The sequence below is a fragment of the Blennius ocellaris genome (assembly GCF_963422515.1).
Source record: "Blennius ocellaris genome assembly, chromosome: 18".
NCBI classification, from domain to species: Eukaryota; Metazoa; Chordata; class Actinopteri; order Blenniiformes; family Blenniidae; genus Blennius; species Blennius ocellaris.
The window spans coordinates 9,141,601-9,155,088 of record NC_137667.1 but is presented as its reverse complement, the minus strand read 5'-3'; the positions used below and the strand labels follow the sequence as shown (position 1 = coordinate 9,155,088).

Genomic DNA, 13,488 nt, shown 5'->3' with positions numbered 1-13,488 from the left:
CTCTGTGCAGTCGTCCCAACACCAGCATGTCGTGGCTGCTGAACCCGATGAGGACGGCGTGTATCCTGGCCTGGAGGCACTACAAGCTGCACTGTGCCGTCCTGCTGGCCGCCGCCGCGGCTCTGCTCTTCCTGGCTCTGCTCCTCTTCTCTCTGCCCTCAGAGCTCAGCCACAAGCTCTTCAACATAGCTGGGTAGACGCACCACCGTACACTGTTTTGTATTAGATGTTTCACTGAAGCAGTGTACTGAGCTCTTGTAAGGTTGTAAAAAAAAAAAAAAAAAAAAATGCATTATTGAAGAGGTTTTTTCACAAGCAAATATAAAAGAAATTAAAGGGGAAACCAATATAAGTTACAGGTCAACCTGAAGTAATTGGAGGAGCAACAGAGAAGATGGGGATCTCAAACTAAAGCGTCAAATTAACAAAAAGATGTTTGGAAGTGTTTTCTGATAGTTGCTTTGAAGTTGATTCCTCTTTAGCGTCTCGGAAAACGTGATCTCCATGTGTAATGATTATTTGCACAGCCTCCAGGGCCTGGCTCATCATCAGCTTACTGCTTGGATCCACCACTTCGGCAGCCCTCACATGGAACAGCTGATGGAGATCCCAAACTAATCAGAAAGTCCCTTAGTGTGTCTGTATTTGGGAACGCATCCATTAGGCCCCTTCTCCTCCTCCTGCACCTCCTCCTGCTGTTCTCCCTCCTCCATCATAGTTTTTCTTTGATAATGTAGAGGCCGTTCAAAATACTTTGCTTTTCTGTGATCTTTTCTATTTTTCGAGATTCGCATTACTGGCAAAAGAAATATGTAGTTACTTGGGAACCTTTGTATGTATATATATTTTTGTTTTCGTTTTTTGTTTTGTTTTGTTTCCTACACCTGGACCGGTTTTAATAACAAGCACATTACTGACGAATTGTAATATTGCAGAGCTGCCACTGCTGTATGAATCAGTCTGACTTTTTCCAGCATTAATGTGGTGATTTTATTTTGGATTTGAAGAATTGTAAACCCTCTGTCCAAACTTTCAGGTTTTCTTTTCACTAAGTCTTTTGTGGAGAAACAATATGATTGTTCTTAACAGTGGAGGTGAACGCCTTCATTTTAGGTTAGACGATTTTGCTTTAGTAGCAGCAGTAAACGGACTTATTTCTTCATGCTGCGAACTGTGAAGCATGCAGAGATAAACTGACACTGAGTAGCACTGCCATCTAGTGGCAAACAGATGTCTAAAGATTCTGGGGCACAGGACAAGTGGGGGAATAATTAAAGCTTTTTTAATAGTACAATTTCTTAAGAGTCTGGAAATCATTGTATTTTGGCTTTGGAGTAATTGATCTAGTTTTGGATATTTTCTGAAACTTAACTGTAAAAAAGCACATAGCTGATATGCAAGACAACATTGAAACTGATTATATCTGGTATACATTATATAAAACACATACTTATCATGATTGATCATATTAAAACATAATGAGTCAAAATATCTGAATATGTAAGCATATATTTCATTCATCCACTGGGTTTTATTCATGTCAGAATCACAGAAAGCTAATTAATCCAGTGTTGTTGAAACACAAGGGCAAAGTTGAAAATATGTAAACGTGGAGATCTGAGATCAAACTCGAACCAGCTCCAATCCTGCTGTGAGCAGAGAACACAAACCACTGCCTATATATTCAAATATTATTTCAGTTTTCCAATGTATAGATATCATCGTGTGTATTTAAATATTTAGTTTGGTAACTTTGATGCCAAACAAAAACAAAGTAAACAATATCCTGGCACGTCTGTGAACTGTGCAGTGAGTTGTAGTTTTAACAATCTGACTCTAGGTGACGCTGCTATCTTGTGATCAGAAATTGCACAAACCAACCACGTCGAAAACTATAATGGAAACAGTTGTTTTGCAGCACGTGCAGATCTAGCAGTCACGGTCCTCTCGCTGCCATGTGTGCTGATCACAAACAGGAATCCAGAGACACTCCACATGAATGATAAACGTCTCCTCAAGCTGATGGCAAGATGCGCACTGTCTGGTTGCCCATACAAACAAACCCACACATGGGTCAGATGTTCTTGCCCTGAAGGGCGCCCCCCCACCACCACCACACACACACACACCCTTCCTGGCAGCCCCCAACCCTCCGGGGCACCTCGTCGCTCTTTTAGCCTCAAGTGGCCTCGGTTACTGTCGAGGCACAAGGGATGCAAGTCAGCCAGCAAAGGTTTCTGACATATGATCCAGCATCTGTGATGTCACCAACAGCTGACTTGTCTTAAGGCCTTTAGGATAGGGGGGTAAGGGGGGGTGGGGGGTAAACAAGGGAAGGATGAGGTGAAGGCCTTATTTTCTACAGGACCTTGGCTGGAACGCTTAGTGCTTTTCCCCTTCAAGCTGCTGAGATTACACACTGAATGACTGCCATTAGAGAATGATTCTATAATCTATCATAATACCTTAAGCTCGGGATTGACAGACTTTGACCCCATTCACAGGTGTATAATAAGCCCCATTCACCCTGATATGGTCTGTGAGAGAGGCTGCACTCGTGTGTGTGCCCGCTAATTCCTACCCCCAGGGGCATATGTTTACCCCTTGTTCAACAAAGCATCATATTCATTGCTCAGGGGTTGAGAGGTGCATAATCTAAGCCTGACCTTCAGCCAGTTAACTAACTGACAGCTTGGAGAGGTCTTTGTGGTGGAGGGTTGCATAACCCTTTAAGTCCCAACTAAAAGTTTCTTAATATCGCCATAACGAAGGGGACATTCGCCGCTCTGGAACGCCGGGCGGACTGCGGCGAGCACAGGAGAGCGGAGGATGATTTGCAGGAGGAGACAGGAAATACAAAGGCATTTAGTCTAGAGGAGGCCATGACCTTGTCAAAGAACAGCAAAACAGTCATTTAAAAAAAAAAAAGATTTATTAAATGAAAACAGAAGGCCCCAATTCACTAACAACATGAAGAGCATCCCGCTACTCTTCAAATATGAAATGTACTGGCCTTGTCTCAAGGTAACTTGTGCAAAAGGAAGTATGTTGTTTTTTTTTGTTTTTTTCATCAGTCGAGGATGCATTTGCAAACAGGCACACAGTTTTGTTTTTTTTTCTTCTCCAACATAAGTCTGCTATCTGTAAATCAAAATCTGTATCATTCTAAACGTTGAAAATAGGATTGGTGGAGGGGAACAAACGCAGAAAGACAAAGGGGCTCTTAATGAGGAAACTCTTCACAAATTGCGTGGATGGCTGTTGTAATGGGTCACATTATCTCAAGGTCTGTGCAGTTGGGGAGCCGCTTCGCAGCCTCTTGTCATCTTTATTTCGAGGTAATTATATCTTTTAGGTATGTGTCCTCGCTTCAAACATCAACAATCCTCAGCTGCTCTCTTCCAGCATTCTTGTTTTGTTTTTTTTTCTCCCCCACCTGAGCTTTGAGGAAGTCAAGTAAAAAGTGTTCACATTATACAAGCAGAGAGCTGCAATATGAAACTGCGTGTATTCAATAAAATGAGCAATTTAAAGTCCATGCATGTAAACACTAAAGTTCACGAAAGTCGTTACTGCGCTTTATGACAAAGAAATCTTGAAATGTTTCTTGGCACCTCAGCACTTTCTTCCACTCTAATCGAACTGGACCAAGCAGTCAAGATCCGGATGTGAGTTGTTTTACAAAATCATATTAAATTCTTCTGCATAAACGGTTCCACTTGCCGTAGAATTATTCTTGCAGTCATTTTTTAATCAAAGCTCTTTCTGAGTGGATTAGGTGAACAATAATTTTGTATGGCATTAGACCATAATTACTGGATTTTATTTTTTTGCCCCCCCCCCCCCCCCCCCCCCCCCTCTGCAGCCAGTTCAACGTGTAAGCAAATAAGCTGCTGCCGTCATTGCTGTATATAAACTGATGTGGAGAAAAAGAAAAATGTGCTTTTTGACAAGTGGGTGAAGAATGAAAGTTGTGTATTTGGAGCAACAGTAACGACGTTAACACAGATGATTCAACATTGACACATTTGCTTCTCAAAGTGAAGTATAATTCACCAAAAGCAAATTCATCTTCTTATCAAGCAAACACTACAGTGTCACTTTGTTTGCCCAACATGGGGCCAATATCTTGAGCTCAGAGAAACAATTTCATCAAATGCCTTCTTCCATTAGACCGTGGTGATTGTTTCAAGGCACTTTATTGCTCCTCGTGGTTCTTGGAAAAGCTGTTTTGATCCCAATCCAATTCAATATGCAGATAAAAAGGGTAATTGTGCGGCATGATGTTTAACCAAAATACAATAATTTAATGCTTTATGGTTGTATGCTCATTATTTTAATATTTGTATTGAAGATGAATATGTATAAATGCAGATTAAGGGAAATAAACACATTTGCCTTAAGTCTCGTTTATGGCCAAACTGGAAGAGGTTAAGTTGTCGATTGCAGATAAATATTTAATGTAGGGTTTAATATTAATAGAGAACAGCACGGAGTTACTGGTTTACCTGCATTTTGAGTATTGTGCTGCCTTTTTGCAACAAATAAATGACAAATTAATATAGAGACGATGGTGTAAATACCATGTTGGTAGAGGTGATGTGAAAAAAAGAATACTTTATTATCATGTTTATTTTCCCTTCAAAATTAAATTTCTAAGGAACATGCATTTGTTGGATGAGTAGCACAGCTGAATATTTGAGTTGCACACTTAAAATGTGTTCCTCAGTCGGTGCAACAATCCACAGAGCCTCCTCTGTGTCTCCTCCATTGGCTCTAAAGTAGAATATACTGTAGAATAGCATTAAGATGTCATTACTCCGCCGGATCTGGTACTGACAGTTAAAGATACCGCATCAAGAAAGTAAACAATGTGGAATGAATAACTGCAATGTTGGCTGCAGCAAACCACAGAAAACCCACACGTGCATGTTCATTTTAGGTTTTCATAATGCAGAAGATTTATCCCCAAAAGGGAATTTCTGTATGGCTGTTCATGTTTTGCACAACTGAAACTGCTTAGGATTCTGTGAAGCAGCTTAGTGACGAGAATGTAACTAAAAGGACGACGATCTTCTGTTCACATCTGGATCTCGTCCCGGCTCACGAGGAAGGGCAAGGCAAGCACACCGCGGACAGGTCACTAATGCATCACTGAGAAAACACAGACAAGGGATTTACATTAACACCCAATTAACCTCGTGTGCATTTGTTTTGGGACTGTGAGGACACCTCACATTGCTTGAATTCCTAACCTTTTTCGTTATGAGGCAAGATAGAATATATTAATTTAGCAAGATGGATAAATAAAAGTATTAAGCGAATAATAAAAAAAACAAGTGCGCACTTTAGATTTTGAAGTGACTTACCGTCATTTTTTTTATTTGTAATCATTTTGGTGCCCCTCTCAAAAATGATATAGATTACAAAAGTCTATCTTTTATTAAACATATATTGCCGGAGGAAACTTCAGCTGAGCTCGGATCTTTTGGATCCACTGGAAGAGCCCCCCCCCCTCCCTCTCTAGTCACGTGGCCGCCTCCGGTGCGAAACGCCGGGCGCACTTTCCTTGACTTTTAACCCCACTTAAGGACCCGGTGTGCCTTCCGAAAAGCAACGGAGCTTATCGGGGAATCAAATGTGCGGCCGCTCGACACCCTTCCCCGTGCGGAGGGCGCAGCAGTGTGACGCCCGGTGTTTTTTAGCCGCTCATATGACTCGGCATATCCGCAATAATGCGCTTAGAGCCGCCGCTGGCCAGCAGTGGCTGCGCTCCACAAGACCAAAAAGCCAAAGGAGTTTAACGGATGTGTTGCTGCGATTATTCGGCCAAGTATCTTTATCCCACGTTTGGATTAGCTGCTAATGACGGAAAAAAAAAAAAAAAAAAAGCCTCGTTGCAAGAAACACAAGGATACGTAACCTCAGAACAAGGGCCATTCCTGTGTGGAAGCAGCTTTCAGCACACTGCAACAGGCTTATGTGGAATAATGTACCTGCTGCAGCCACTGTGACCCTTTACAGAAAGACCTGCAGCACACAAGCACCAACTATATATAGCTGCCATACTATCAGGAAGACGTTCTGCACACAGAAATTATTTGATTGTGAAGTGTGAAAGATGCAAAGTCTCCAAGCTGTGCCGGGTATGTCTGAGATCTGCAGCTCTAAAGTTGCAAAATGCATCAAAAATATACAGGAATGCAGTTTTATATTGTGCTGCAAATGTGTTTTGACGCATAATTCAAATTTGCATGGAAAAACGTTGGTTGGGTTCCTTCAAATGAAAAACAATTATGAAGGAATGCACTGAGCTGTACAAGAATGGATGGATGTTTGATTAGGTGCATCATTCGATATATGAATGCTTACATCTGTACCAGGTAAAATATTTGCTCACATCATTTTGGTGTTTTTTAAGAAGGGAAATATTGTGAAATACAATGCATTACTTTTGTTTTCATTTTGTGAAGCAAATGCATTATTGCACAAGCTCCAGTAGCAACAGGTGATCTGTTCATTTAAGCTTAAGATTTGATTACCTGTATATTTGTTTCAAATGCATTATTGTACATGCTAAAAACGATAGCATTTCTCAACCTTTCAGTTGTACCAGCTAAAACATTTGCACCTATAAGGCTTAAATATTACTTAAATGTACAAGAATATGAAGTCTGTTCCATTTCTATATTGCCCGATCTTTCAATATGTATACTTGCACATGTATTCGGTAATACATAATCATAAAGTTCATGGGGTATTTTTGCAAAACCTACTAAAACTCTACAAAAAATGTCTGTACCAATTGCAGCTTGTGAATGGTCGGTTAATATAAAAAAAAAACTGCACTTTGCCATTACAAGCAGCACAAATGCCATCTGGAAAAATGGTGGAAACAAGCACATTACTTCTCACTGTAATGGAGTAAACAGACAATAAATAATTCAGTGTGTTGTTCATCTCAAAATAAACATCCATTTCTTAGTACATCATCAGTGCTAAAGTGCTAATGGTGACATTACAATGGAATCAGCTGCACCACGTTTGTCAAATTAAATCTTTTATTTAGGTCATATACATTCAACATAATTCAGGGGTTTTACATTTCTTCACAGCCAATTCATCATCTCGGCACGCATCACTGCAAAAAAGGCCGACTTCTCTCTCTTGAGCAGTCAGAAACCTTTAACAAATTAAGTTAAACATCAGTGGGAAACAACAACAAAAGCACATTAAAAGCTTTATGCAACCAGGAAAAACAGTGACTGGAATACAGGTAACATTACAGTGTGCAACTCTGGAGTGCTCTTACATTATGTGTGTTATGTCTTTATTTACTACTACTCCCCCTTCTGATGTGGTCCCCTTCTTCTTACAGCAGATACATGTCACCACTAATGGACATCAAGTGCTTCCTTTTTTGCAGCTCTCCTCTGGACATACATTAGAGACACAAAAACCCATTTCTCAATCCATAAATAGAGTGTGCACACAGACACACACGCTCACACACACACGCATTGTGTTCAAGCCACTAGCACTCTCTAGTGACAGCGGGATGTACTGGACACACGGAAGACCATTAATGAGTTAAAAAACAGTCCTCCTGAGCTAGAAGTGCCACTCTCTGATGAGGAGTTCATGAAGTTAGACGCATCGTGATTCCAGCGCGTCTTTCTTCACACAAATCCAAGATTTACACCAGAAAAAAACGCGACACATACAACAAAACTATCTTTATGTGCTGGTGGCGGGGGCAAACAGCGAGTAAAATCTTTAAAGAGTCCCAAAAAATTACACTTTGATTTAATGCAGTTTCTGGGAATGTGAAAGACAAAGTTCGAGGGACCCGAATAGGTTTCAGTGCATTTAATTTTCGATCGCAAGCGTCAAGTTCCTTCAGGGGCGGTGACTTTTAGTTCGGTTCGCAAAGCGCTGCGCAGTTCAGTCAAACTTCAGGCAGGAGTCGCAGACTGTAACAGTCTGAGGAGACAAGTCATCAGTGGGCCGCGTCCTCTTCAGCTGAGTTTGTCCTGAATGTTCATCATACTGGTGTACGACCGCGCTCGCTTGGCTGGAGAGAAAAGACGAGCATTAGTGACGTTTGAACAGGTAAATAAGACGGCTTTACCGTATAGGTACTGATAATCACTTATACCCAAGACAACTGCATTGATCTTAGTGAGACAAAAACACAGTTAAGTGCAAAAATTACATTTTAAGACCAATTGTTCAAGAATCCAAAGCATTAAAAACAATCTATATCCTTGAAAATTCCTTTTTTTCTGTGCGTTGTATTTAAAGTTGTACAAACTAAAAAGTTTTTTTTAAGTGTCTATTGTGATCATTATAGCCTTCAGTTAAAATAAGGACCAATTGATGAAATAATATAATGTAATATTTTCAGATACTTGATTCTTATACCTTATAAACTAAAAGAAGACTCTAAAACAAAAGACTTAAAATATTAAAATTTCTCTGTAATAAATCATATCATCATAGGTGTAATTATATGAGAAATGCTTCCATTGTAGTCTATTACATAAATTCTCTTTATCTTGGCATGTCTGCTAAGAATAAAATTAGTCTGAAATTAAATTCAAAGTGAAGAAATCCTGGAAGAGAAGAAGATGTTTTACTATTTGAGCAACCTGACCTTCATAAAGACCCTCATGCAGTTCTCCAAGCCTTCAAAATATAGATTCATAACCATCAACTCCAGCAGAAAATCTCTCAAACCCCCCAAATAAACGATAGACGACACTGTGAACAGGATTACAGCACTACACAATGTTTATTTTTGATATTTTTACCAAATCCTGTAATATATTTAACCCCTGTACCTTCAAACTGTTGACAGGATTTGGCATGTGTCGTTCACATAGCCACCATCGTTAGACAGTTTATGTTTTAAGCAGGAGTGACAAACATCTCAGTGGTGACAGGAGCTCGTTGGGCTCCAGTCGACCTTGGATTAGACAAAGCAGTATAGAACTTGTATCTGAAGGAACTCTGCAGGAAGGATTTCTCCAGCGCTAAACACAGATCTTCCGTGGTTACGGGCTTATTCTAATTCTTGTGTGGCTCCATGTGATCCCACTCATCCTTGATGCTGAGTTACGACTCTTTTAGAGCTATACATTTACTTAAAGCAATCTAATTGGTCTTTATACCCTAAAGTCATTAACACTTAATGACTTTATCTACATGATAAGTACTGTTGTAGTCTGTTGCAGAGTAAGTCTGGAACTAATCAGAGGTTTTCCTGCAGACGTGCTTGAAAAACTTTAGCACAACAACAACAACAACAACGGGTAAAAGCCATAATAAAACAAACGTGTGTCCCTGAGCATCTCACGCCTCTTGCCGCTGTCGTACCCTGCGCTTGGCATTTTGCAAATGCTTCTTAAGTCTTTAGCGGCACCCTCAAATACTTCAAGGCAAACGCCATTCAACCACCCACACACAGAAAAGCAACCCTTTAAACCTCAGCTATGATCCAGAGCCAAACCCCAATATCACAGTCGGTGAAGTCGCCCCACCACAAAAAAAAAACCCAAACCCCCAAGCCCCTCAAAACCCCGTCAAAAAATCTCTCCGCGAGTGACAATGGGCGAATTAAGCCGGTTACTCACGGTGTATGAGCTTGCGTTTCTTTTGTTCCGAGTGAAGGAAGCTGCTCAAGTAGAAGATGATGGGCAGAAAGACCATGAAGCTGGACACGGCGATGACAGGCACCGTCTCCTCACGGGGGAGGGAACAATTGAAACTCTTACTCCACTGTCTGCGGGTCATATTCATCTGAAACAAGGCAGCAGCAAACTCAACATAAACTTCAGCAGGCCAAATTAGAGGACGGCGTCACTTATTAATTAAACCCTCAGAGGTATATGTTGCCATGTCCTCACAAACAGCTGACAGTCAACGAGTAGCAGATTTGTTTTTGTTTTTTTTAAACCACCCTAGGGCGTGAAAATAGCTTTAAATGAAGTTGATTGACAATTTTTTTGTACTGACATTTTAAAAGTCGGTGATGAAGTAAAACTTGTGAAAAAGACCAAACTGATATATTTTCTAACTTGAGTCTTCAGGTGGGATGAAGTTCTCCTACAAACGACACGGTAGTGGGATCCTGCAGAAAATGTGTTTTGATATGAAAACTTCTGTAAATGTGATCAACTTTATGAACTGCAGGAACACGAACATGTGCACAGCCTCCAGCTTCATAATTATTAGAAAAAACTTCATTTAAGAGTGGAGTTTTCAAATAGTTTCGACACGCATATATATATTTAGATACTACAAAAGCTCAGGTCTGTTTTGCATGAGCAAAGTATTTCTTTACTCCAGTAATTATCATACAATGATCAATACAATGTATACCTGTCAATATAATAGACTAGAACGGCATTTAGTGTCATTGTCACGTCAACTATTTCACCGGTTTGTACTTTATTCTCCAAATTATCTACAGGCTCGAAGTCACTCCCACACAAACCTGGAAAAAACTGAAAAAAACCCAAAGCCTGGACTCCAACCAGGGCATTCTTGCTGTGAGACATGAAAGCTAAACGAAGGGCTGGTCTGATTCTCTGTCGTGTCCAAAATCAGAATGACTCTTCAACCTGAATGATTAACAGACGACTTGGTGCAGTTTGAGGATGTGACACAGAAATTTCCCAAACTTGCGAGTCTGTCTGCAGCTAAAAGCGGAAGAGGACATTTCTGACCAGCTCTCATTTCAGAACATACAAGACTCCGTTCCGTGTCCTTCCCTCTGCTCTCATCCTAAAGCTTTGCAACTCTCTGCTGCGGACCGACAGGGCGTACGCACCGCATCCTCGATGTCAATGCACATCGTCTGATTCTTCTCCATTCCACCGTAAAGCTCATTCAGGTCCTTGTAGAGGCTCTTGCAGTTTTTGCAGAGCTCTGTATGGTTCCCCTGTGTGGAAGACAGTCGGTATTGTTAATCTGGAAAAAGACAAAGCTGCCAACGTCGTCAACACAATTTCGTGAACGTACCTGTTCATACTTATTGAAGCAGGTGATGGTTTCATTGTGAATTGTCATGAAGTAGAGAGTGTCATTGGTCAGGCTGTTAAAATGGTTGGTGATGCACTCTGCCCAACAAAACAAACAAGAAAACAATCATCAGAGAGGTTGGCAAAATTAATGTATAAACTGCTGTGGTACTCCGAGGCTGTATAACATTTTTTGTTGTTTTTTTTATAAAGAAGCTTGTGTTTCTATGCGTTTCCTGAATAAGACTTACGTTTACAGTTAGAGCGGCTCCACATGTCTTTGAGGTTGTTGTACAGCAGGTACACCAACATCAGCCGATCGCTGCGCAGAAGGCGGTCCCTGCAGCTCTCATTACCGGGACCCACCTGAGGACACGGGCATTGGAGCGATCCATCATGAGATTGTGAGAAATCACCCTCGCCAAACACCTTCCTCTTAAAGTGTCCGCTTACTTCGGTTTCCAAACGGCAGGACATCTATCACACTCTTCCTCTGAGGAACTAGTTAATAATTTAGATTCTATTCCATGACACAGTGTGTAGGTCTTAAAGTCAACTAACAAACCCTGAGTTATGGAGCAATAAGTCAACTTTGAACAATGTATTTAGATTTTAGTACTGGAAAATGTGCAATGAGGGAATGCTTGTACTCCTTTTTTCCAATAAGTTATTTAATATTACTCTGTCTTTTTGACAGTTCTGAGAAACTCATGTCATGAATGTTTTTACACACTAAATCCACTCTTTAAGTGTGTGTGATTGGATGGTTGTACTGCAACAGTCATGGATATACATCCATTAAAACTTCTGTTTCCTTATAAGTAATCTCCTTTCTTGTGCAAGAGGTTTTGTTTTTTTTAGCAAGCTGTCATTACTTCCCTGGACAGAAGAAAGGAGTACAATTAAATTAACAATTAAAAATTTACAGTGTTCCCCCTGGGTTCTCTGGTTTCTTCAGACGGATGGCTGAGATATCTGGCTTTGAGCATATCATCCAACCGGTAATTAGAATTATAAATGTTAATAATCAGGACTGTGTTAACTTCTAATTTTGCCCCTCTGCTTCTTACAAACTACCCATTTTAAAATGATAGCAGCTTGATAAATGTTTAAATGTTTGTGTGTAGAAGCAAGGTAAATTCCTTAAAAAAGCACCCTTGAGACACAAGGCAACTCAGTGCTTTTAGAAATTAAAGAAAGATTGACTATACCCTGGTGAGACAATAATAGTGTGTAGACAACTGTGTGAGATGAAGTCCAATCGAAAGATAAACGTTGTGTTTCCTGCAGTTTGTCTGTCCCGACAGTCACGTTAATCCTCGTGACAGACGTGACGGCTGAATAATGACGTCCTCTTTGTAAACACCGCGCAAGACTGGGACCGACCTCATCCGATGAGATGTTTCTGTAGATCTCCAGGAAGCTGCCATAGCTGGAGAAGCAGTTCTGGCACACTTTGACGGGTCGAGCCGCGGGCACCAGGCAGTTCACGTAGGCGATGTACCGCTGGCCGAAGATGTGCAGCAGGTCGGTGCAGTAGTCGTTACTGGCCGGGTCCTCCGGGGACGAAGACAGCAGGCTGAGGGGGAACGCGGAGTCCGCGGCGGGTTTAAACACGGCAGCGGCCGCGGGACTCACCGACGAAGCTGAGGCGAGTTCTCCACACGCCAGAGTGTAAATATTTATAAGCAGAAGTGCCGAAAACAACGAGTTTTTCCGCTGCGACATGGCTGAACACGGAGCTCCACAACTGACTCCAAACACATGACTTCCTCGTTTTCTCCTGACGTCAGAAAGGTTACAGCGAGCGCAAATCTCGCGAGACTTCACCCGGAACAGCCTCGACGAGATTTAACGCCTGAAGAAGTTTTATTTACTGCACAGAAACGTAATTTTGATTTATTTCAATTACAATGACCCAGTTATATCTTCTTCTTCTATAAGCATGTTTCATTCTCCATTTTGTTAGGGTTATATGACTAGTCGTTTATGTTACCTGTTAACTGTTGTGTCAATTATTTCTACACTCATGATATATAAATTAAAACATAGATCAGAAAAACACATGGCGGTAAATACATATATTGTACATGCAATCAATGCAAAATCTAATGAAGTTGGAATTGTTTTTTTTTCTTTTTTAGATATATCTGTATATTTTCCACTTTGCCTGTATTCCCTGTACACAGTATGTTTTCCTGAATTTACTTTATTGTGGTTTCAAATTCGACTGTCGCTTTTGGGGGAGCATTCCCTCGTTTTGCACTTATAGTATTTCTACAATTATACTTGTTTATTCAAAGGTCATATAGTTAAAACTTTGAGTCACCACTGGGTTTTGAGCTTGTTAATCATTTTATATATATATATATATATATAAGTATGGGAATGGAAGCTAAGTATAACTGACAAGACCTCACACAAAACTCATTTTGGTATTTATCTATTGCATCAATATATTATT

At 40.6% G+C, this 13,488-nt stretch overlaps 1 protein-coding gene across 1 annotated transcript; it reads right to left on the bottom strand.

Annotated features, from left to right (window-relative positions):
• Nucleotides 1-7,070: 7,070 nt before the first annotated feature.
• On the bottom strand, nucleotides 7,071-12,800 carry ostm1 (osteoclastogenesis associated transmembrane protein 1). Its single transcript, XM_080513711.1, has 6 exons — nucleotides 12,411-12,800; nucleotides 11,276-11,390; nucleotides 11,026-11,123; nucleotides 10,835-10,945; nucleotides 9,636-9,801; nucleotides 7,071-8,074 (listed from the first exon to the last, which is right to left on the bottom strand). The coding sequence occupies exons 1-6, from the start codon at nucleotides 12,750-12,752 to the stop codon at nucleotides 8,019-8,021; spliced, it is 888 nt and encodes a 295-aa protein (XP_080369837.1). The 5' UTR covers nucleotides 12,753-12,800; the 3' UTR covers nucleotides 7,071-8,018.
• Nucleotides 12,801-13,488: the final 688 nt, after the last annotated feature.